The sequence below is a fragment of the Oncorhynchus keta genome, unplaced genomic scaffold, assembly GCF_023373465.1.
Source record: "Oncorhynchus keta strain PuntledgeMale-10-30-2019 unplaced genomic scaffold, Oket_V2 Un_scaffold_21901_pilon_pilon, whole genome shotgun sequence".
Classification (NCBI taxonomy): domain Eukaryota; kingdom Metazoa; phylum Chordata; class Actinopteri; order Salmoniformes; family Salmonidae; genus Oncorhynchus; species Oncorhynchus keta.
The window spans coordinates 332,326-357,657 of record NW_026290866.1 but is presented as its reverse complement, the minus strand read 5'-3'; the positions used below and the strand labels follow the sequence as shown (position 1 = coordinate 357,657).

General features: G+C 45.0%; 1 protein-coding gene across 1 annotated transcript in view; it reads left to right on the top strand.

The window, feature by feature from the left end:
• pdzrn4 (PDZ domain containing ring finger 4) overlaps positions 1–19,333 on the top strand; it is a 96,207-nt gene extending 76,874 nt beyond the window's left edge. The window contains exons 4-12 of the mRNA XM_052515154.1: positions 1,510–1,671; positions 7,225–7,248; positions 13,028–13,234; positions 13,600–14,435; positions 14,595–16,474; positions 16,663–16,850; positions 17,698–17,838; positions 18,074–18,261; positions 18,450–19,333. Coding sequence (XP_052371114.1) covers positions 1,510–1,671; positions 7,225–7,248; positions 13,028–13,234; positions 13,600–14,435; positions 14,595–15,438 — 2,073 coding nt within the window. The 3' untranslated portion in view covers positions 15,439–16,474; positions 16,663–16,850; positions 17,698–17,838; positions 18,074–18,261; positions 18,450–19,333. The remainder of the gene's footprint in view (positions 1–1,509; positions 1,672–7,224; positions 7,249–13,027; positions 13,235–13,599; positions 14,436–14,594; positions 16,475–16,662; positions 16,851–17,697; positions 17,839–18,073; positions 18,262–18,449) is intronic.
• Positions 19,334–25,332: the final 5,999 nt, after the last annotated feature.

Sequence of the window (25,332 nt, the reverse complement as noted above, 5' to 3'; positions counted from 1 at the left end):
CACAATTTTGAGTTTGTTGTAATGAGCACAGCAAGGCACAGAACGCCACATGGGCATGATAACAAACAATAGTGAAAAACAAAAGTTTACAAAGAAATCTTCTGAGGTTTCTCTGTGTTGGTCATTCGAGGTAAACAATGGCATTATTCAAGTTTGTGGGCACGCCCCCTCTACCTAGCAGGCGGTATCAGCATTCGCTATGAATGCTGGTCTTTGTAGTTCACTATGAACAGCAAATACACATTAAGTCAAAACTTCCCGATACTAACAGTGAAATGAAAATGGCAGAGTTCTAGCTTGTGGTTTGGATAATTGTGATGTTTATGATGAAAACATCATGTTGTTAATATAGTAATGGCTTTATGCCATGGCAAGGCCAGGGTGACATTCCCCTTTCATGAACAACTGGAACAAGGCTTGAAGGGACTGGAGTCTGAACCCCACTGGAGTGAATGGTGAATATTTCATCACTGTGGTAACCACAGCCTACTCAGCAACGGGGATCAACACTGGCTCCAAGCTCAATATCCTCAGTAAAAATGACCAGAGGGCCTTAATGTTGGAAGCGCCCGATTTTGAGTGCTTCTGTATAATTATCTCATACTTATTATTTCACTTATTATTTCACTTTTGAAAAGGATAATTCACCCTTCTGTGTCACTAACCTACTTCCTACATGATGAATGAAGTCAGTACCGTAAGTTCTTGGCAACAAGCTCAGTGACAATTCTCAGAGAGTAAGCTCAGAGTACTCATAAAGCATTTCAGAGAGGGCTGATCTAGGATCAGATCCCCCCTGCCCATTCATTATAAACTGAAAGCCTAAACTGATCCTAGATCAGCACTCCTACGCTGAGACGTTTTTGGAATATGGGCCCAGCTCTTGAACTTGACAAGAACAAGGTCATTATGAAGTCTGTGCCAGTAACACATCTCTGTTGGACTCTCCTCCTCCTCTCCTCTCCTCTCCTCTCTCCTCTCCTCTCCTCTCCTCCTTCTCTCCTCCTCTCCTCTCCTCTCCTCCTTCTCCTCCTCTCCTCTCCTCTCCTCTCCTCTCCTCTCCTCTCCTCTCCTCTCCTCTCCTCTCCTCTCCTCCTCCTCTCCTCTCCTCTCCTCTCCTCTCTCCCTCTCCTCCCTCCCCCCCTCCCCTCCTCCCTCTCCTCTCCTCTCCTCTCCCTCTCCCCTCCCCTCCCCTCCCTCTCCTCTCCCCTCTCTCCTCTCCTCTCCTCTCTCTCCTCCTCCTCTCCTCCTCCTCTCCTCCTCCTCTCTCCTCCTCTTCTCTCCTCTCCCTCTCCTCCTCTTCTCTCCTCCTCCTCTCCTCCTTCTCTCCTCTCCTCCTCCTCTCCTTCTTCTCTCCTCCTCCTCTCCTCCTTCTCTGCTCTCCTCCTCCTCTCCTCCTTCTCTGCTCTCCTCCTCCTCTCCTCCTTCTCTGCTCTCCTCCTCCTCTCCTCCTTCTCTGCTCTCCTCCTCCTCTCCATTGTGAATTCTGTCTCTGTTCTGTCTCTACAGCAGGTAGAGCTCTGTCGGCTCAACAGTCAGGAGAAGTTGGGTCTGACGCTGTGCTATCGGACTGACGATGAAGAGGATACAGCTATCTACGTCAGCCACGTAAGAACCACCACCACCATCAGCATCCTTAGGAGCCATGGGCCCAATTCAGACTTAGGAAATGTACGGCTTTCCTACGCGCTTCTCAGTAGCTGATAATCAGACTTCATGCAGGTGTTAACAGGCGTTGCAGGCGTGGCTTCCTAGCTGAATACATTTCATTCAACTGCTGAAAAAACTCCCACTTGCTGGCCATCAGATTTTCCTGTGGAGTTTTCGTTTAATAGGGGTTTCAGTACATTTATGTAAAGTCATTCCTTTAAAGTTGGTGTACCTTATATTATAATTTTCTCGACAGCCTCACTAGAATAGATGGAGAGAACGGTTCAGAATATTAGGAATCAATGAAAGAAAACCATATATTGTAAATACATGCATATTCGTGTCCTGTTCACCACCAATTGGTTGATTTTAAAATACTCTGATCTTGTATATTATTTAGGGTTAGGAAAGTATTTATGAATAATTTCGTAAAAGTTTGGCGAGCCTTTACGCACAACATATATTGGTGAATCAAAAATACAGTGGTTTGATTCATTCTTAAAGTTTCCATATTCAATTCATGACATATTGAAAGGGTAGAAAAGTGTACAATAGGGGTGGAACAGTAGTCCTATAAATCTCCTGTAATAATCCTCACTGATCATAGAACCGTGACGACGGCGGTCCAGTCGTGGTGAACCGTGCACCAGGGTCCAGGTTTAACCCGCTATGTGTGCTCTGAGTTCCAGAATTGATTCAAATAGGCTTTGTCCTAAATTACTGCACAACTTGTGATACGTTAGCCTAATATACTCTACTATTGCTAGCAATCCTCGAGCAAAATGTAAGGAAACAAACACTAAAGGGACAGTTGTAAATGAATGTGATTTTACCTGAAGGTGACTACCGATAGTCATTCATATTTAACATGATACAAGTTGTGAAAAACACAGTGAACAGACCAGGCATATAATTAAAACATTCTAGAAATCCTAAATAAACTCGGTAGTTATGTTTCAGTTTGCTGCCATATGACTGGTTTCACATTGTCTCCAGTGATCATAAGGTGAAATAGAACTACAACAATGTATATTTCAAATCCCCTTATTCAAATGGCTTATTCATTCACTGCATATCCAAACCCACTGGCTCCAGGTCATCTATAAGTCTTTGCTAGGTAAAGCCCCACCTTATCTCAGCTCACTGGTCACCATAGCAACACCCACCCATAGCACGCGCTCCAGCAGATATATTTCACTATATACACCAAAGCCAACACCTCCTTTGGCCACCTTTTCTTCCAGGTCTCTGCTGCCAATGACTGGAACGAATTGCAAAAATCTCTGAAGCTGGAGTCTTATATCTCCCTCTCTAACTTTAAGCATCAGCTGTCAGAGCAGCTTACCGATCACTGTACCTGTACACAGCCAATCTGTAAATAGCCCACCCGACTACCTCATCCCCATATTATTACTTACCCTCTTGGTCTTTTGCACCCCAGGTTCTCTACTTGCACATCATCATCTGCACATCTATCTCTCCAGTATTAATTGTAATTATTTTCTCCCCTAGGGCCTGTTTATTGCCTACCTCCCTACTCTTCTACATTTGCACACACTATACATAGATTTTTATATTTCTTTTATTTTGTGTTATTGATTGTATGTTTGTTTATGTGTGACTCTGTGTTGTTGTTTTTGTCGCAGTGCTTTGCTTTAACTTGGCCAGGTCACAGTTGTAAATGAGAACTTGTTCTCAACTGGCCTACCTGGTTAAATAAAGGTGAAATAAAATAAATGAACATTTTTAAAAATGACCTAGCTCTTATCAATCAAATTCCCATCAATAAAATGTATTTATAAAGCCCTTCTTACATCAGCCGATGTCACAAAGTGCTACACAGAAACCCAGCCTAAGACCCCAAATGGGAATTGTTCTTATCAATAGGTCTTATCAATAGATATTATCAATAGGTATTATCAATAGATATTATCAATAGGTCTTATCAATAGATATTATCAATAGGTATTATCAATAGATATTATCAATAGGTCTTATCAATAGATATTATCAATAGATATTATCAATAGGTCTTTTCAATAGGTCTTATCAATAGATATTATCAATAGTCTTTTCAATAGGTCTTATCAATTGGTCTTTTCAATAGGTCTTATCAATAGATATTATCAATAGGTCTTATCAATTGGTCTTATCAATAGATATTATCAATAGGTATTATCAATAGATATTATCAATAGGTCTTATCAATAGATATTATCAATAGGTATTATCAATAGATATTATCAATAGGTCTTATCAATAGATATTATCAATAGATATTATCAATAGGTCTTTTCAATAGGTCTTATCAATTGGTCTTTTCAATAAGTGTTATCAAAAGGTATTATCAATTAGTACATGACAGTACATGGGGAATGGTGTTATTTCTATCTGAACAAAGAAACTAGATGTTTTTACACGTGGAACTGACAAGTTGCTCGACCACATTCATTGTTTCGTGGTGCATAAGGGTGGTGGAATTGTGAGGGAATTATGTCAAGGTCAGAATACGGTGTATCTGTAGACACACCTCCACTACACCTTCATTTCTTTCATCTTGCACACGAACAAATAGCGAATGAATAGCGTGCTATTCTCATGCTTAAATTCAAGGTCAGAATACGCATGGAGAGAAAAGTGCATAAAAAAAGGGAATTATGTTCCATGAATGCGCGTTTAACTCTGGTCGGAATTCCCCGTTATGAGACTCGATCTTCCCCAGAGAAGTGTCCTGTTTGGTGGGACACAGATCTATCCATGCCCCCCTCCTGAGTCTGGTTCTCTGGTACACGGTCATATGACAAACTGCACTCCCAAGGAAGGGCTTGGTTAACAGGAAGGGCTTGGTTAACAGGAAGGGCTTGGTTAACAGGAAGGGCTTGGTTAACAGGAAGGGCTTGGTTAACAGGAAGGCCTTGGTTAACAGGAAGGGCTTGGTTAACAGGAAGGGCTTGGTTAAAAGGAAGGGCTTGGTTAAAAGGAAGGGCTTGGTTAAAAGGAAAGGCTTGGTTAACAGGAAGGGCTTGGTTAACAGGAAGGCCTTGGTTAACAGGAAGGGCTTGGTTAACAGGAAGGGCTTGGTTAACAGGAAGGCCTTGGTTAACAGGAAGGGCTTGGTTAACAGGAAGGGCTTGGTTAACAGGAAGGGCTTGGTTAACAGGAAGGCCTTGGTTAACAGGAAGGGCTTGGTTAACAGGAAGGGCTTGGTTAACAGGAAGGCCTTGGTTAACAGGAAGGGCTTGGTTAACAGGAAGGGCTTGGTTAACAGGAAGGGCTTGGTTAACAGGAAGGGCTTGGTTAACAGGAAGGGCTTGGTTAACAGGAAGGCCTTGGTTAACAGGAAGGGCTTGGTTAACAGGAAGGGCTTGGTTAACAGGAAGGGCTTGGTTAACAGGAAGGGCTTGGTTAACAGGAAGGGCTTGGTTAACAGGAAGGGCTTGGTTAACAGGAAGGCCTTGGTTAACAGGAAGGGCTTGGTTAACAGGAAGGGCTTGGTTAACAGGAAGGGAAGAGACACTGCGTGTTAGAATAAATCAAACAAGGAATCCCACCACATATCAATTACCTTTTACAGTCAGAAGCAATTAAAAGATAACTGTGAATTCCCATTTGATATCATATAATGTTGTGGAATATTGACTGAGTTCAACTGAATTAGAAGGTGTTAAAGAATGAGGAGGTGTTTGAATGTTTGCCAATAATATCTCTTTCGCTCCAAATGAACCATGCATGGAGAGAGAGGAGAGGAAAGCAAGTGAAGTTTGAAATACTCCCCTCGTTCTGTTCAATATTCTAATTGAGGATTTTAATTAGTCCACAGTGAGTGACACCCTTCCTCCTCATCTCCTGCAGAGTGTAAAATGACACATTTTCCCACCACCTCCTCTGCATACCAAAGACTGAAACAAAGAGCAGAGAGACAGCTGAGTGGAAATAATGTCTCTCAGACTAAAGTAAAGCTAAAGCTCTCATTATGGTGGTGTCTGGGGGTGTGACATGTGTGTGTGTGTGTGTGTGTGTGTGTGTGTGTGTGTGTGTGGGGGGGGTATTGCCTTGCTCTTACACCAGCTTCCTCTTCAATAAGCTGAAGTGTTACCTCAGGTAAAGTAGGAACAGCACCTGCAGTTGCCTCATAATGTTGGTGTCACTTTCCTTGTGGAAGCATAGGTCTGTTTTCCCGGTTGGTTTTGAACACCTACGTATAGCTCTTGATCTTGACTCTGAGAACTGAAACGTGTTTGAAGTAATTGCAGAGAAATGGAAGCGGTATTGAAATCATACCAAGTAGATTAGATTCCCTCAAAAACGTATCCACTGGGATTGCCTGTGAAAAATATGAAATGTTATTATTGAAATTAGAAATGTCTACACATTTTCAGCTTAATCATTCCTGACTTATTAATACGCTTCCAATGTTAATTTTCTCTTGCTGAGCTCCTTATTTTGATGTTCAGTTCTTTGATGAAAGAAATGCTTGTTTTTTTAAAGTGAAATTCAAAGGTAGGAAGAAAAAAACTCTGAACACATATCGTCACGGGAACGATTTGACATTCCATACAAGCAATTCCCCAAAAACTGAAAACAAAATAATGAGAAAATCAATAAATGTTGAAATGAGTTTTCTCATGAAGATTCATTCCCTTTTCTTAAACCAGGTTGTTGACACCAACATCAGTGTTATCTTGGTGGACAGCTACCACACTAATAAACTACAATCCATACTGTCATATTTCAAACTATATCTTGCGACCCAAATGGCACCCTATACTCTATATAGTACACTACTAGAGCCCTATGGACCCTGCTCAAACGTAGTGCACTATTTAGGGAATAGGGTGCCATTGGGGACACACTTCCTATTACCATGTGATAATGAGCTCAATGGATGTTTTGAGGAATGGTTGGATGCTCGGCGTTGTATTGTTGAAGCAATATCTTCAGATGGGGATCTTGACAAGAAGAGAAAGCAATGAAGGTGTTTGATAATGATCCACCAGACAGCGACATGGCAACAGTAGTGACTTGGGTATCCAGCTGCCTGTTCTAGCAGACAGTGACATGGCAACAGTAGTGACTTGGGTATCCAGCTGCCTGTTCTAGCAGACAGTGACATGGCAACAGTAGTGACTTGGGTATCCAGCTGCCTGTTCTAGCAGACAGTGACATGGCAACAGTAGTAACTTGGGTATCCAGCTGCCTGTTCTAGCAGACAGTGACATGGCAACAGTAGTGACTTGGGTATCCAGCTGCCTGTTCTAGCAGACAGTGACATGGCAACAGTAGTGACTTGGGTATCCAGCTGCCTGTTCTAGCTGCCAGTAGTGGGTATCCAGCTCTAGCAGACAGTGACATGGCAACAGTAGTGACTTGGGTATCCAGCTGCCTGTTCTAGCAGACAGTGTCATGGCAACAGTAGTAACATGTGTATCCAGCTGCCTGTTCTAGCGTTTGGCATTGATTTGCTGCCTGTTTTGTTTGTTCAGGTGTGGACCATGGCAACAGTAGTAACATCCAGCTGCCTGTTCTAGGTGACGGGCGTTTGGATTGATTTGTTGTTTTGTTTGTTCATTGGAGGGCCAAGGAGATCGAATATTACAGGTACGTATTTTCATCTCAAGAACAATTACATGAGCGCAACCACACACACACACGCAAGCACACACACACACTCACACACACGCAAGCACACACACTCACACACACATACACACACTCAAAGGCACCCTCCCTGTAAGCTCTCTTCTAGGAGCAGAGCTGTTGTTGTCTTCGGGCTACAGATCATATGCATATTTAATGGCTACACTTAAGCTGGAAAATGAAAGTCCTTAGTGTTGTTTTCACACAGCAGCCCGACATCCTCCCTGGCGGGTCTCTCTCTCTGAGAACTGTAGAGCCACCTGGCGGGTCTCTCTCTATCTCTCTGAGAACTGTAGAGCCACCTGGCGGGTCTCTCTCTCTGAGAACTGTAGAGCCACCTGGCGGGTCTCTCTCTCTCTGAGAACTGTAGAGCCACCTGGCGGGTCTCTCTCTCTCTCTGAGAACTGTAGAGCCACCTGGCGGGTCTCTCTCTCTGAGAACTGTAGAGCCACCTGGCGGGTCTCTCTCTCTCCCTGAGAACTGTAGAGCCACCTGGCGGGTCTCTCTCTCTGAGAACTGTAGAGCCACCTGGCGGGTCTCTCTCTCTCTCTGAGAACTGTAGAGCCACCTGGCGGGTCTCTCTCTATCTCTCTGAGAACTGTAGAGCCACCTGGCGGGTCTCTCTCTATCTCTCTGAGAACTGTAGAGCCACCTGGCGGGTCTCTCTCTATCTCTCTGAGAACTGTAGAGCCACCTGGCGGGTCTCTCTCTCTCTGAGAACTGTAGAGCCACCTGGCGGGTCTCTCTCTCTCTCTCTGAGAACTGTAGAGCCACCTGGCGGGTCTCTCTCTGAGAATTGTAGAGCCACCTGGCGGGTCCCTCTCACTGAGAACTGTAGAGCCACCTGGCGGGTCTCTCTCTGAGAACTGTAGAGCCACCTGGCGGGTCTCTCTCTCTCTGAGAACTGTAGAGCCATCTGGCGGGTCTCTCTCTCTCTTTGAGAACTGTAGAGCCACCTGGCGGGTCTCTCTCTCTCTCTCTGAGAACTGTAGAGCCACCTGGCGGGTCTCTCTCTATCTCTCTGAGAACTGTAGAGCCATCTGGCGGGTCTCTCTCTCTCTCTGAGAACTGTAGAGCCACCTGGCGGGTCTCTCTCTCTCTCTGAGAACTGTAGAGCCATCTGGCGGGTCTCTCTATCTCTCTGAGAACTGTAGAGCCATCTGGCGGGTCTCTCTCTCTCTGAGAACTGTAGAGCCATCTGGCGGGTCTCTCTCTCTGAGAACTGTAGAGCCACCTGGCGGGTCTCTCTCTCTCTCTCTGAGAACTGTAGAGCCACCTGGCGGGTCTCTCTCTGAGAATTGTAGAGCCACCTGGCGGGTCCCTCTCACTGAGAACTGTAGAGCCACCTGGCGGGTCTCTCTCTCTGAGAACTGTAGAGCCACCTGGCGGGTCTCTCTCACTGAGAACTGTAGAGCCACCTGGCGGGTCTCTCTCTCTGAGAACTGTAGAGCCACCTGGCGGGTCTCTCTCTCAGAGAACTGTAGAGCCACCTGGCGGGTCTCTCTCTCTCTCTGAGAACTGTAGAGCCACCTGGTGGGTCTCTCTCTCTCTCCTGAGAACTGTAGAGCCACCTGGCGGGTCTCTCTCTCTCCCTGAGAACTGTAGAGCCACCTGGCGGGTCTCTCTCTCTCCCTGAGAACTGTAGAGCCACCTGGCGGGTCTCTCTATCTCTCTGAGAACTGTAGAGCCACCTGGCGGGTCTCTCTCTCTCTCTCTGAGAACTGTAGAGCCACCTGGCGGGTCTCTCTCTCTCTCTGAGAACTGTAGAGCCACCTGGCGGGTCTCTCTCTATCTCTCTGAGAACTGTAGAGCCACCTGGCGGGTCTCTCTCTCTCTCTGAGAACTGTAGAGCCACCTGGCGGGTCTCTCTCTATCTCTCTGAGAACTGTAGAGCCACCTGGCGGGTCTCTCTCTCTCTCTGAGAACTGTAGAGCCACCTGGCGGGTCTCTCTCTCTGAGAACTGTAGAGCCACCTGGCGGGTCTCTCTCTCTGAGAACTGTAGAGCCACCTGGCGGGTCTCTCTCTCTGAGAACTGTAGAGCCACCTGGCGGGTCTCTCTCTCCCCTGAGAACTGTAGAGCCACCTGGCGGGTCTCTCTCTCTGAGAACTGTAGAGCCACCTGGCGGGTCTCTCTCTATCTCTCTGAGAACTGTAGAGCCACCTGGCGGGTCACATAAGAGGGAGAGAAAGGAGTGTGGAAGTGGGTTTGAGTGTGAGAGTGTGTGTGTGTGTTTCTAGTTTTACTATCCTTGTGGGGACCAGAAGTCCTCACAAAGATAGTAAATCAAGGAACATGTGGACAAGTAGGGACATTTCGTTGATCCCCACAAGGAAAATGGCTATTTCAGGTTTTTAGGGGTTAGGTTTAGGGTTAGGGTTACAATTAAGGTTAGGGTTAGACTTTGAGTCAGTGTTAGGGTTACGTTTAGGGTTAGGTATAGGTAAAGGGTTTAGGGAAAATATCATTTTGAATAGGTATCAATTGTTTGGTCCCCACTATGATAGTAAATTAAACGTGTGTGTGTGTGTGTGCGCGGTGTGTGTTAGCTGTGAACAGAGATTAGAAGTAGTAGTCAGTGATTTCTACACTCCCCAGTAGTAGCAGTAATGATGTTAGGTGACTGGTGGACCCAAACACTGCACAGTCTCTTCTGATTGGAGGGCTAAGCCCCTGTTGTATTCTGATTGGAGGGCTGAGCCCTGGTGTTCTCTGGGTCCCATTATCTCTCTGTGACAAGCCCATTACTCTGCAGGGGAAAGATGAACGCCACCTGTCACAGTACAGTTAATTGTATGTCTGGATGGGCGCAGTGCTCCGCTGAGACCAGCCTTTCATGAACACCGTGCAGCTCTCTCTCTCTCTCTCTCTCTCTCTCTCTCTCTCTCTCTCTCTCTCTCTCTCTCTCTCTCTCTCCCATGGCCGTGGCTGGCCCCCACTGCCCTCCATCTTTAATCAATGCAGAGAAGAGACAGGACACAGAGCAGACCAGACATCCTCTGCCTGCCTGTGAAAGTGTGAATTCATAATCGACTGGAGGTGCTTTTCTCAGAGAGACGGAGAGGTGGAGGGAGAGATTAAAAGGGGGATGGTTTCTTCAAACACTCCATCTTCTGTGATGGAGGAGTTAAGTGAATGACTGTGATGGAGGAGTTAAGTGAATGACTGTGATGGAGGAGTTAAGTGAATGACTGTGATGGAGGAGTTAAGTGAATGACTGTGATGGAGGAGTTAAGTGAATGACTGTGATGGAGGAGTTAAGTGAATGACTGTGATGGAGGAGTTAAGTGAATGACTGTGATGGAGGAGTTAAGTGAATGACTGTGATGGAGGAGTTAAGTGAATGACTGTGATGGAGGAGTTAAGTGAATGACTCTGATGGAGGAGTTAAGTGAATGAATGTGATGGAGGAGTTGACTGTGATGGAGGAGTGAATGACTGTGATGGAGGAGTTAAGTGAATGACTGTGATGGAGGAGTTAAGTGAATGAATGTGATGGAGGAGTTAAGAATGACTGTGATGGAGGAGTTAAGTGAATGACTGTGATGGAGGAGTTAAGTGAATGACTGTGATGGAGGAGTTAAGTGAATGACTGTGATGGAGGAGTTAAGTGAATGACTGTGATGGAGGAGTTAAGTGAATGACTGTGATGGAGGAGTTAAGTGAATGACTGTGATGGAGGAGTTAAGTGAATGACTGTGATGGAGGAGTTAAGTGAATGAATGTGATGGAGGAGTTAAGTGAATGACTGTGATGGAGGAGTTAAGTGAATGACTGTGGAGGAGGAGAATGTGATGGAGGAGTTAAGTGAATGACTGTGATGGAGGAGTTAAGTGAATGAATGTGATGGAGGAGTTAAGTGAATGAATGTGATGGAGGAGTTAAGTGAATGACTGTGATGGAGGAGTTAAGTGAATGACTGTGATGGAGGAGTTAAATGACTGTGATGGAGGAGTTAAGTGAATGACTGTGATGGAGGAGTTAAGTGAATGAATGTGATGGAGGAGTTAAGTGAATGACTGTGATGGAGGAGTTAAGTGAATGAATGTGATGGAGGAGTTAAGTGAATGAATGTGATGGAGGAGTTAGAGTGAATGACTGTGATGGAGGAGTTAAGTGAATGAATGTGGAGTTAAGAGGAGTTGGAGGAGTGAATGACTGTGATGGAGGAGTTAAGTGAATGACTGTGATGGAGGAGTTAAGTGAATGAATGTGATGGAGGAGTTAAGTGAATGACTGTGATGGAGGAGTTAAGTGAATGAATGTGATGGAGGAGTTAAGTGAATGACTGTGATGGAGGAGTTAAGTGAATGACTGTGATGGAGGAGTTAAGTGAATGACTGTGATGGAGGAGTTAAGTGAATGACTGTGATGGAGGAGTTAAGTGAATGACTGTGATGGAGGAGTTAAGTGAATGAATGTGATGGAGGAGTTAAGTGAATGAATGTGATGGAGGAGTTAAGTGAATGACTGTGATGGAGGAGTTAAGTGAATGACTGTGATGGAGGAGTTAAGTGAATGACTGTGATGGAGGAGTTAAGTGAATGACTGTGATGGAGGAGTTAAGTGAATGACTGTGATGGAGGAGTTAAGTGAATGAATGTGATGGAGGAGAGTTAGAGTGAATGAGGAGTTATGTGATGGAGGAGTTAAGTGAATGACTGTGATGGAGGAGTTAAGTGAATGACTGTGATGGAGGAGTTAAGTGAATGACTGTGATGGAGGAGTTAAGTGAATGACTGTGATGGAGGAGTTAAGTGAATGACTGTGATGGAGGAGTTAAGTGAATGACTGTGATGGAGGAGTTAAGTGAATGACTGTGATGGAGGAGTTAAGTGAATGAATGTGATGGAGGAGTTAAGTGAATGAATGTGATGGAGGAGTTAAGTGAATGACTGTGATGGAGGAGTTAATGACTGTGAATGTGATGGAGGAGTTAAGTGAATGGAGGAGTTAAGTGAATGACTGTGATGGAGGAGTTAAGTGAATGACTGTGATGGAGGAGTTAAGTGAATGACTGTGATGGAGGAGTTAAGTGAATGACTGTGATGGAGGAGTTAAGTGAATGACTGTGGTGGAGGAGTTAAGTGAATGACTGTGATGGAGGAGTTAAGTGAATGACTGTGATGGAGTGAATGACTGTGATGGAGGAGTTAAGTGAATGACTGTGATGGAGGAGTTAAGTGAATGACTGTGATGGAGGAGTTAAGTGAATGACTGTGATGGAGGAGTTAAGTGAATGACTGTGATGGAGGAGTTAAGTGAATGACTGTGATGGAGGAGTTAAGTGAATGACTGTGATGTGCACTGTATAGAGGCGGAAGGGAGGCATTTAAAGGGGGATGGTTTCGTCAGTCAGTCAGGAGTTTAATCTCTGTATGTACAATATGTGAGTGAGTGTGTACTGGATACAGTACTTTCTCATCTCTTTGTGTACTGGATACAGCACTTTCTTATCTCTCTGTGTATTAGATACAGTACTTTCTAATATCTTTGTGTACTAGATACAGTACTTTCTAATCTCTCTGTGTATTAGATACAGGACTTTCTAATATCTTTGTGTACTAGATACAGTACTTTCTAATCTCTTTATGTATATGTTTTACATAATTTCTTCATTAATTCTTCTTCCGTGATGGAGTTTAGTTTTCAGTGAGTGTAACAGACAGTAACAGGATCTCTTTCTTAATCAGTATGTGTGGACTATATATTTTCTCATCTCTTTACGTGCGTGTTACCAGATCAATGGCTGTGACGTACAGGACAGGCAGGAAGCTTTCACTCTCCTGTCCAATGAGGAGTCCAGGAGTATCGTTCTCCTGGTGACCAGACCAGAGGAGGCGTGGCTGGATGAGGAGCACAATGAACTCCTAGAGGAGCTGAAGATGGAGATCCTTGAGGAGAGGAGGAACGAGGAGGTGCAGAAGACAGGAGGAGGAGAGGAGCAGGTGAGAACAGCCTGGGGAATATAATATGAGATGGACATAGTTGTCCATTATACACTTAAGAGTTCAAAACATTAGGAACACTTTCCTAATATTGCGTTGCACCCCTCCCAAATAGATCATATTTCAATGTTGAGAGTATAGATGTCCAGATATTGCTATTCTAGACAATACACATGTCCAGGTATTGATATTCTAACAGTACAGATGTCCCGATATTGCAATTCTAGACAATACACATGTCCAGGTATTGCTATTCTAAATGCTTAAGAGCTGGTACTATGATGTGGGCTGATGCATGTTGATAGGCGCTAGTGTTATAGAATATCTTCCATCTTCTCTACCACAACTCTTTGTTCTCTTTCCAGGCCAAGCAGCTGGAGGAGGATGACGTCATGACAGACACGGCCACGTGTTCCTCCAATACTCAGGACAAAGACAGCGGCTTGGGGACGGGGCGCAACGAGGAGAGCTCCGAACAGGAAGTCCTCCTGGCCTGTGTCCACCGGAGGCCTGCCCAGGGCCTGAGAGACCGATGGAGGGCCAAGCATGGCCAGGGGCTGGGCAAGAGGGTGGTGGTACCCTCGGACACCCAGGGACCCAGGGGTCTGATCCAAGCCCAGGAGGGTGAGGGTAGAGTGGGGTTAGGACTGGAGTGTGACAGCCGCTTCAAGCAGCTCCTGGAGCTCAAGTGCCAGATCCGTAACAGCGGGGAGTGTGGTGTGTACTATAGCAGGAGAAGCACCATCGAGTGCAGCCTGACGGAGCAGAGCGGGGTGGGGGTCAGTGGTGGTGGAGGGATGGAACAGGAGCTGAGGATGTTGAATGATGAGCTGAGGAGTATCGAGCTGGAGTGTCAGAGCATCATGCAGGCCCACCAGCTCCGCAAGAACCAAAGGGATCCCCCCTGCACCCCGATCTGCTCCCCAGGACGAAGCCCCAAACATGGGCGCGAGCAGCATGCCAAGCTGGCCGATATCAACGAGCATCCAGGGGAGAGGCAGTGGGACAGCGACAAGCTAAGGGGGGACAAGGACAGCTCCAGTGCCTATAACACGGCTGAGAGCGCCAGGTCCACTCCTCTAGGCATGGAGAGATCCCCAGACCACTCTCTACAGAGACGCATCAGCCTCACCAACCAGAAGAACCTCCGGAGCACCATGGCAGCCTCCGGCCAGTCCATCTCCATCCCCATCCCAGACAGGTATGTAGACAATCAATCAAATGTGTTTTATTAAGCCCTTTTTAGCCTTGAGTTTAGAAAGGTGGGCCAGCAGCCGGAGGGTTGTCGGTTACAATCCTGGGTCTGACATTTCTATTATAGAAAATGGATAATAATGTATTATTCTAATCTTCTTTTCAGAGAGCTCATGAGTGAGACCTCGACCGGGCCCACCACACACAGCCGACAGGATCCCAACCCCAGCCCTGGAACCACGGTCATCTCCAGCAGCCCCGACCAGTCCAACCCTTCCCCCTCCGAGTCAGACCCGGCCCTGCCTGCAGACGACGAGCGCTGCGACCGCACCAGGAGCCACCGGGGGCCACGCAGGGTCCCTCCCTACCCGTCCCCTTACCACACAGCCCCCCAGCAGGGCGCCTCTCCAGCCCACGCCAGACACCTTCAGAGCTACATGCAGCAGCTCCTCCAGCAGACCTCCAGTCTGGAGACCTACTCCCAGTCCCAGCTCAGCCTCCTCAGCGTCTGCCGGGACCGCTCCACCCGCCCGGGGGAACCACGCCTCGAATGGAAGGTCAAAGTTCGAGCCGACGGGACGAAGTATGTAGCCCGGCGACCGGCGAGGGACCGGATTCTACGAGAACGGGCGCTGAGGATCAGGGAGGAGCGTAGTGGAGGGATGACCACGGACGATGACACTATGTCCGAGATGAAGATGGGGCGGTACTGGAGTAAAGAGGAGAGAAAGCAGCAGCTGGCCAGAGCCAGGGAGCAGAGGAGGAGGAGGGAGTACATGCAGAGGAGCCGGCTGGAGTGTCTCAGAGAGGGCCCTGGGAGCGGGGCCGAGGGCCGTAAAGAGGTCAACATCCTGGAACTCAGCCACAAGAAGATGATGAAGAAACGCAACAAGAAGATCCTGGATAACTGGATGACCATCCAGGAACTAATGAGTCACGGGGCCAGAGCACCTGAGGACCAGGGGTCTAAACAAGTACACAATGCCTTCCTGTCTGTTACTACAGTATAGGACCACAGCTCCGGGTAGAAGTTTCCCTGTACACACAGATCTAGGATTATTTAAAACTACCCGGGTCGGGCATTAACCATTTGGACGATAATGAAAAAGTGACCTCAGAGCAGTGTCTAGGGACAACTTTGCCTCATCTCTCTCTCTCTCTCTCTCTCTCATCGCGTCCATGCGGTATGACCTTACTTGCCTCGTTCAATGTGGCATTTTTTATAATGGGGAAAATCCTATATTTTTCACACTTTGTAAACTCAATAACATTTTGTAAAATGTTTTTTTTTTACACTGGTTGTCGATGCACTGTGAAATGTTTTCTGCAGTTGCCCATGTATGATGTCATGAAACATGTTTCTATCTTAATCAGAATTCTCTGTAAACCACATCATCATCATCAAGTCAAAGACATCGTGGTACATTGTCATGTTTGCATTGTTTATCCAGCATGGCAGTGATTAACTGTAGTGGTCAGAAATGTACCATACACCTGAGAACAGACACTTGACTCTTGTGCAGAATCCTCCTTGTCTTTCACTGAGGATCGACCATATAACTGCACAACCCTCTAAGACCCATTCAATATGCCAAGCTGCCTTGCGAGTCAAGACACCACTAAATCTCTGAAGGAGCTTTCAGAATTTCTGAAAATGTCAACTCAGAGTTCTCTTGGAAAATTCTGAAGTCCTGAGAATGTCAATAATTCAGTGGTGTCTCAGAGGCTTTCAGTTTCCCAGTTTAAAATAGTCTTGAAGTAGGGGTTCACTAGTCAACAGTTTCTCAGTTTAAAACAGTCTTGAAGGAAGGGTTCACTAGTCAACAGTTTCTCAGTTTAAAACAGTCTTGAAGGAAGGGTTCACTAGTCAACAGTTTCTCAGTTTAAAATAGTCTTGAAGTAGGGGTTCACTAGTCAACAGTTTCTCAGTTTAAAATAGTCTTGAAGTAGGGGTTCACTAGTCAACAGTTTCTCAGTTTAAAATAGTCTTGAAGGAAGGGTTCACTAGTCAACAGTTTCTCAGTTTAAAATAGTCTTGAAGTAGGGGTTCACTAGTCAACAGTTTCTCAGTTTAAAATAGTCTTGAAGTAGGGGTTCACTAGTCAACAGTTTCTCAGTTTAAAACAGTCTTGAAGGAAGGGTTCACTAGTCAACAGTTTCTCAGTTTAAAACAGTCTTGAAGGAAGGGTTCACTAGTCAACAGTTTCTCAGTTTAAAACAGTCTTGAAGGAAAGGTTCACTAGTCAACAGTTTCTCAGTTTAAAACAGTCTTGAAGGAAGGGTTCACTAGTCAACAGTTTCTCAGTTTAAAATAGTCTTGAAGTAGGGGTTCACTAGTCAACAGTTTCTCAGTTTAAAATAGTCTTGAAGGAAGGGTTCACTAGTCAACAGTTTCTCAGTTTAAAATAGTCTTGAAGTAGGGGTTCACTAGTCAACAGTTTCTCAGTTTAAAACAGTCTTTAAGGAAGGGTTCACTAGTCAACAGTTTCTCAGTTTAAAATAGTCTTGAAGAATGGGGTTCACTTGTCAACAGTTTCTCAGTTTAAAATAGTCTTGAAGGAAGGGTTCACTAGTCAACAGTTTCTCAGTTTAAAACAGTCTTGAAGGAAGGGTTCACTAGTCAACAGTTTCTCAGTTTAAAATAGTCTTGAAGTAGGGGTTCACTAGTCAACAGTTTCTCAGTTTAAAACAGTCTTGAAGGAAGGGTTCACTAGTCAACAGTTTCTCAGTTTAAAATAGTCTTGAAGTAGGGGTTCACTAGTCAACAGTTTCTCAGTTTAAAACAGTCTTGAAGGAAGGGTTCACTAGTCAACAGTTTCTCAGTTTAAAACAGTCTTGAAGGAAGGGTTCACTAGTCAACAGTTTCTCAGTTTAAAATAGTCTTGAAGTAGGGGTTCACTAGTCAACAGTTTCTCAGTTTAAAACAGTCTTGAAGGAAGGGTTCACTAGTCAACAGTTTCTCAGTTTAAAACAGTCTTGAAGGAAGGGTTCACTAGTCAACAGTTTCTCAGTTTAAAACAGTCTTGAAGGAAGGGTTCACTAGTCAACAGTTTCTCAGTTTAAAACAGTCTTGAAGGAAGGGTTCACTAGTCAACAGTTTCTCAGTTTAAAATAGTCTTGAAGTAGGGGTTCACTAGTCAACAGTTTCTCAGTTTAAAATAGTCTTGAAGGAAGGGTTCACTAGTCAACAGTTTCTCAGTTTAAAATAGTCTTGAAGGAGGGGTTCACTAGTCAACAGTTTCTCAGTTTAAAACAGTCTTGAAGGAAAGGTTCACTAGTCAACAGTTTCTCAGTTTAAAACAGTCTTGAAGGAAGGGTTCACTAGTCAACAGTTTCTCAGTTTAAAACAGTCTTGAAGGAAAGGTTCACTAGTCAACAGTTTCTCAGTTTAAAACAGTCTTGAAGGAAGGGTTCACTAGTCAACAATTTCTCAGTTTAAAACAGTCTTGAAGGAAGGGTTCACTAGTCAACAGTTTCTCAGTTTAAAATAGTCTTGAAGTAGGGGTTCACTAGTCAACAGTTTCTCAGTTTAAAATAGTCTTGAAGTAGGGGTTCACTAGTCAACAGTTTCTCAGTTTAAAACAGTCTTGAAGGAAGGGTTCACTAGTCAACAGTTTCTCAGTTTAAAACAGTCTTGAAGGAAAGGTTCACTAGTCAACAGTTTCTCAGTTTAAAACAGTCTTGAAGGAAGGGTTCACTAGTCAACAGTTTCTCAGTTTAAAACAGTCTTGAAGGAAGGGTTCACTAGTCAACAGTTTCTCAGTTTAAAATAGTCTTGAAGTAGGGGTTCACTAGTCAACAGTTTCTCAGTTTAAAATAGTCTTGAAGTAGGGGTTCACTAGTCAACAGTTTCTCAGTTTAAAATAGTCTTGAAGGAAGGGTTCACTAGTCAACAGTTTCTCAGTTTAAAATAGTCTTGAAGTAGGGGTTCACTAGTCAACAGTTTCTCAGTTTAAAATAGTCTTGAAGTAGGGGTTCACTAGTCAACAGTTTCTCAGTTTAAAACAGTCTTGAAGGAAAGGTTCACTAGTCAACAGTTTCTCAGTTTAAAACAGTCTTGAAGGAAGGGTTCACTAGTCAACAGTTTCTCAGTTTAAAATAGTCTTGAAGTAGGGGTTCACTAGTCAACAGTTTCTCAGTTTAAAATAGTCTTGAAGGAAGGGTTCACTAGTCAACAGTTTCTCAGTTTAAAATAGTCTTGAAGTAGGGGTTCACTAGTCAACAGTTTCTCAGTTTAAAACAGTCTTGAAGGAAGGGTTCACTAGTCAACAGTTTCTCAGTTTAAAATAGTCTTGAAGGAAGGGTTCACTAGTCAACAGTTTCTCAGTTTAAAATAGTCTTGAAGGAAGGGTTCACTAGTCAACAGTTTCTCAGTTTAAAACAGTCTTGAAGGAAGGGTTCACTAGTCAACAGTTTTCCCCCAACATCTCATTGCAAAAGTGATCTCAATGTTTCTCATCAATGGTAAATCAGTATCACCAATGAAAAAAGTGCATTTCTTACTGATTAAATAATTAATTAAAGTGATTTGATTGTTCCATGAATACATTAAATGTCATTTATAAATACAAAACATATTTATTATTTTTTATTGATTATTTTCAATTATTGTACATTTATTAGTCTATTCTGCATATTTTCGGACCTGTCTGAAGATCTCTTTGTGTTGTCAAAAATAACACAAGTTATTGTCTCTAACGTATTATATTTCACCTAAACAGTCCGTTCTGGCATTTGGTGGCGCTTCAAACGGTGCTTTTCATTGTACACTGCTCTTCTATCTTTGCTCAGTGTTTATCGTCTTCTTTCAAGTAATCGGTAGTTGGTAACTTCATAGGCAGGTCAATGTGTGCTAATTGTGATATTTGCAAAGGAAATGTGAATAAATTATTGTTTATCTTTATGAAACAAATGATTGTATTGTGGTTGGTTGGATGCATTTCCTGGTTACACATCATAATATTCCAATCAGCATCTACTTCATCCATAACGTTGCTATGAGAGGTCAATCAGCATCCTCATTCAGCATCTACTTCATCCATAACGTTGCTATGAGAGGTCAATCAGCATCGTCCCACATCTCATTCAGCATCTACTTCATCCATAACGTTGCTATGAGAGGTCAATCAGCATCCTCATTCAGCATCTACTTCATCCATAACGTTGCTATGAGAGGTCAATCAGCATCCTCATTCAGCATCTACTTCATCCATAACGTTGCTATGAGAGGTCAATCAGCATCCTCATTCAGCATCTACTTCATCCATAACGTTGCTATGAGAGGTCAATCAGCATCCTCATTCAGCATCTACTTCATCCATAACGTTGCTACGAGAGGTCAATCAGCATCGTCCCACATCTCATTCAGCATCTACTTCATCCATAACGTTGCTATGAGAGGTCAATCAGCATCGTCCCACATCTCATTCAGCATCTACTTCATCCATAACGTTGCTATGAGGTCAATCAGCATCGTCCCACATCTCATTCAGCATCTACTTCATCCATAATGTTGCTATGAGAGGTCAGTCAGCCATTTTGGGGCAAACTCTACCAGCTCTAGTTATCAAGCCCTGATGCTCAGACCACACCAGCTGCAAACGCCTCTGGCTATCAAAAGCACTGGCATGTATCCCGTTCTCGTCACCTTTGAAACATGGAGGTTGACATGCGTCAGAGTACTATCATGACCCTATCATCTCTGCTCAGTGTCCCTGTTGCACCAGGAAGCTGTCTCATTATGCAGTTGAAACGCAGCAGCTGCGTCTCACATCACCTGAAGGATAAACACACCTACATCATGTGGGAGAATAGAAGGCATTCAGAATCAGTTCTGGTGGTGTGTGTTTGGTTTTCAGCAACACATGAGGAAAATATTATGGCTTTCATGATCAGGATTCCAGGAAGTGACCTCATTGTGTATGCTTCTTGTATTCACGTAGATAAAAATCAATTCAAGTCAATTATTTGTTAGAAGTGAGTTATTCTGTATATGATACATACTGCACATGGATATAAATGCACATTTAGAGAGTAAACACCAATACTTTCTGGCACAATCTACAGAATTATAGATGAATGACTACTCAGAAGTCACAGTCAATTCGTGACAGAAAGAGCATCAAGTAAAAGGCTTCAAAGAGGTTCCTTGAATCCTCTGTTGACAGAACACTGACGGTTGAAATAGAGCAACGCTCTTTCTCTGTAGTGCTACAGCCACTCGCCTCCCAGCTCTGAACGGCATGCTTATTCACGTCAGTACTGTCTTTCTCTGTGGTGATACAGCCACTCGCCTCCCAGCTCTGAACGGCATGCTTATTCACGTCAGTACTGTCTTTCTCTGTAGTGCTACAGCCACTCGCCTCCCAGCTCTGAACGACATGCTTATTCACGTCAGTACTGTCTTTCTCTGTAGTGCTACAGCCACTCGCCTCCCAGCTCTGAACGACATGCTTATTCACGTCAGTACTGTCTTTCTCTGTAGTGCTACAGCCACTCGCCTCCCAGCTCTGAACGGCATGCTTATTCACGTCAGTACTGTCTTTCTCTGTAGTGCTACAGCCACTCGCCTCCCAGCTCTGAACGGCATGCTTATTCACGTCAGTACTGTCTTTCTCTGTAGTGCTACAGCCACTCGCCTCCCAGCTCTGAACGGCATGCTTATTCACGTCAGTACTGTCTTTCTCTGTGGTGCTACAGCCACTCGCCTCCCAGCTCTGAACAGCATGCTGATTCACGTCAGTACTGTCTTTCTCTGTAGTGCTACAGCCACTCGCCTCCCAGCTCTGAACAGCATGCTTATTCACGTCAGTACTGTCTTTCTCTGTAGTGCTACAGCCACTCGCCTCCCAGCTCTGAACGGCATGCTTATTCACGTCAGTACTGTCTTTCTCTGTAGTGCTACAGCCACTCGCCTCCCAGCTCTGAACAGCATGCTTATTCACGTCAGTACTGTCTTTCTCTGTAGTGCTACAGCCACTCGCCTCCCAGCTCTGAACGGCATGCTTATTCACGTCAGTACTGTCTTTCTCTGTAGTGCTACAGCCACTCGCCTCCCAGCTCTGAACGGCATGCTTATTCACGTCAGTACTGTCTTTCTCTGTAGTGCTACAGCCACTCGCCTCCCAGCTCTGAACGACATGCTTATTCACGTCAGTGCTCAGAGTCTGAACTCTTGTGACGCATCGTACTGCGAGTACACAGGCTGTCCAACACCAGGTCATTGGTTTTCTGATGTGGTTGGTCTCCTTTAAAGAGATTCTACAGGTCACAGAATCCTTCAGCTGATTCTGGCAGAGATATTGGAGCCAGAAGGGGAGAACGTCAGCAACAGAGGAGTCATTCCGTCAGTCACCTTGGAGTGGATGTTGGTTGGATTAGATAGAAACTGTCTTTCTATGAGAGGTTGAGGATTGGGAGAAAGAACGACTGAGCCCAACCCTCTCAACCTCTTGTTCTCAGATTGCTTCCATTTAGAAATGTCACAAAGTATTCTCACCACATTATCGTTGACATTTTAAGCGCTTAATGTTTTTGTTGTTGTTGTTGCATTTGGATGAATTTGTATTTCTTTCATATATTTCTCTATTTCAAATTTAGATTTGAAGGAGATTGGATTTGGAAATTGTCCACCTGATTCATTTGGCCCTATCTACTGACAGTAGAAGGATTTGAATGAAGCCACAGTCCAACCATTTGGCGTTGCTTCTGGTCTGTGTAAATGGTTGGCTAGGCGTTGCTTCTGGTCTGTGTAAATGGTTGGCTAGGTGTTGCTTCTGGTCTGTGTAAATGGTTGGCTAGGCGTTGCTTCTGGTCTGTGTAAATGGTTGGCTAGGCGTTGCTTCTGGTCTGTGTAAATGGTTGGCTAGGCGTTGCTTCTGGTCTGTGTAAATAGTTGGCTAGGCGTTGCTTCTGGTCTGTGTAAATGGTTGGCTAGGCGTTGCTTCTGGTCTGTGTAAATGGTTGGCTAGGCGTTGCTTCTGGTCTATGTAAATGGTTGGCTAGGCGTTGCTTCTGGTCTGTGTAAATGGTTGGCTAGGCGTTGCTTCTGGTCTGTGTAAATGGTTGGCTAGGCGTTGCTTCTGGTCTGTGTAAATGGTTGGCTAGGCGTTGCTTCTGGACTGTGTAAATGGTTGGCTAGGCGTTGCTTCTGGTCTGTGTAAATGGTTGGCTAGGCGTTGCTTCTGGTCTGTGTAAATGGTTGGCTAGGCGTTGCTTCTGGTCTGTGTAAATGGTTGGCTAGGCGTTGCTTCTGGTCTGTGTAAATGGTTGGCTAGGCGTTGCTTCTGGTCTGTGTAAATGGTTGGCTAGGCGTTGCTTCTGGACTGTGTAAATGGTTGGCTAGGCGTTGCTTCTGGTCTGTGTAAATGGTTGGCTAGGCGTTGCTTCTGGTCTGTGTAAATGGTTGGCTAGGCGTTGCTTCTGGACTGTGTAAATGGTTGGCTAGGCGTTGCTTCTGGTCTGTGTAAATGGTTGGCTAGGCGTTGCTTCTGGTCTGTGTAAATGGTTGGCTAGGCGTTGCTTCTGGACTGTGTAAATGGTTGGCTAGGCGTTGCTTCTGGTCTGTGTAAATGGTTGGCTAGGCGTTGCTTCTGGTCTGTGTAAATGGTTGGCTAGGCGTTGCTTCTGGACTGTGTAAATGGTTGGCTAGGCGTTGCTTCTGGTCTGTGTAAATGGTTGGCTAGGCGTTGCTTCTGGTCTGTGTAAATGGTTGGCTAGGCGTTGCTTCTGGTCTGTGTAAATGGTTGGCTAGGCGTTGCTTCTGGACTGTGTAAATGGTTGGCTAGGCGTTGCTTCTGGTCTGTGTAAATGGTTGGCTAGGCGTTGCTTCTGGTCTGTGTAAATGGTTGGCTAGGCGTTGCTTCTGGTCTGTGTAAATGGTTGGCTAGGCGTTGCTTCTGGTCTGTGTAAATGGTTGGCTAGGCGTTGCTTCTGGACTGTGTAAATGGTTGGCTAGGCGTTGCTTCTGGTCTGTGTAAATGGTTGGCTAGGCGTTGCTTCTGGTCTGTGTAAATGGTTGGCTAGGCGTTGCTTCTGGTCTGTGTAAATGGTTGGCTAGGCGTTGCTTCTGGACTGTGTAAATGGTTGGCTAGGCGTTGCTTCTGGTCTGTGTAAATGGTTGGCTAGGCGTTGCTTCTGGTCTGTGTAAATGGTTGGCTAGGCGTTGCTTCTGGACTGTGTAAATGGTTGGCTAGGCGTTGCTTCTGGTCTGTGTAAATGGTTGGCTAGGCGTTGCTTCTGGTCTGTGTAAATGGTTGGCTAGGCGTTGCTTCTGGACTGTGTAAATGGTTGGCTAGGCGTTGCTTCTGGTCTGTGTAAATGGTTGGCTAGGCGTTGCTTCTGATCTGTGTAAATGGTTGGCTAGGCGTTGCTTCTGGTCTGTGTAAATGGTTGGCTAGGCGTTGCTTCTGGACTGTGTAAATGGTTGGCTAGGCGTTGCTTCTGGTCTGTGTAAATGGTTGGCTAGGCGTTGCTTCTGGTCTGTGTAAATGGTTGGCTAGGCGTTGCTTCTGGTCTGTGTAAATGGTTGGCTAGGCGTTGCTTCTGGTCTGTGTAAATGGTTGGCTAGGCGTTGCTTCTGGACTGTGACAGATCCTGATCCACAGACCAAATGTATTCAATTATCTTTGGTAGCACATTGGGGATGAATCATTAATAGTACTGTGTGCCATAATTCCACATTTCCACTGCCACTGACTGTCACCGAATCAGACTGACTTACTTACGGCTGCGCTACGGAGAGTAACAGCATGCCATCACAGCAGCAAGATTTGTGACCTGCTACCACAAGAAAAGGGCAACCAGTGAAGAACAAACACCATGGTAAATACAACCTATATTTATTTATTTAACCTTTATTTAATTTGGCAAGTCAGTTAAGAACGAATTATTATTTACAATGACAGCCTACCCCGGCCAAACCCTAACCCGGACAACGCTGGGCCAATCACGGCCAGTTGTGATACAGTCTGGAATCGAACCATGGTCTGTAGTGAAGCCTCTGCACTGAGATGCAGTGCCTCAGACCGCTGTGATACAGTCTGGAATCGAACCATGGTCTGTAGTGAAGCCTCTGCACTGAGATGCAGTGCCTCAGACCGCTGTGATACAGTCTGGAATCGAACCATGGTCTGTAGTGTAGCCTCTGCACTGAGATGCAGTGCCTCAGACCGCTGTGATACAGTCTGGAATCGAACCATGGTCTGTAGTGAAGCCTCTGCACTGAGATGCAGTGCCTCAGACCGCTGTGATACAGTCTGGAATCGAACCATGGTCTGTAGTGAAGCCTCTGCACTGAGATGCAGTGCCTCAGACCGCTGTGATACAGTCTGGAATCGAACCATGGTCTGTAGTGAAGCCTCTGCACTGAGATGCAGTGCCTCAGACCGCTGTGATACAGTCTGGAATCGAACCATGGTCTGTAGTGAAGCCTCTGCACTGAGATGCAGTGCCTCAGACCCCTGTGATACAGTCTGGAATCGAACCAGGGTCTGTAGTGAAGCCTCTGCACTGAGATGCAGTGCCTCAGACCGCTGCGCCACTCGGGAGCCCTTTATGTTGATTTATTTTCAATTTTGAACTTTAACAACACATTTGAAATGTCATTATTATTTTGGAACTTGTAATGTTTACTGTCAATTTTGTATTGTTTGGCAATGTAAACGTATGTTTCCCATGTCAATAAAGCACTTAAATCGAAACTGCATAGAGAGAGAGAGAGAGACAGAGAGATAGAGAGAGATAGAGAGAGATAGAGAGAGAGAGATAGAGAAGATAGAGAGAGATAGAGAGAGATAGAGAGAGATAGAGAGAGATAGAAGAGATAGATAGAGAGATAGATAGATAGATAGATAGATAGATAGATAGATAGATAGATAGATAGAGAGAGAGAGAGAGAGAGAGAG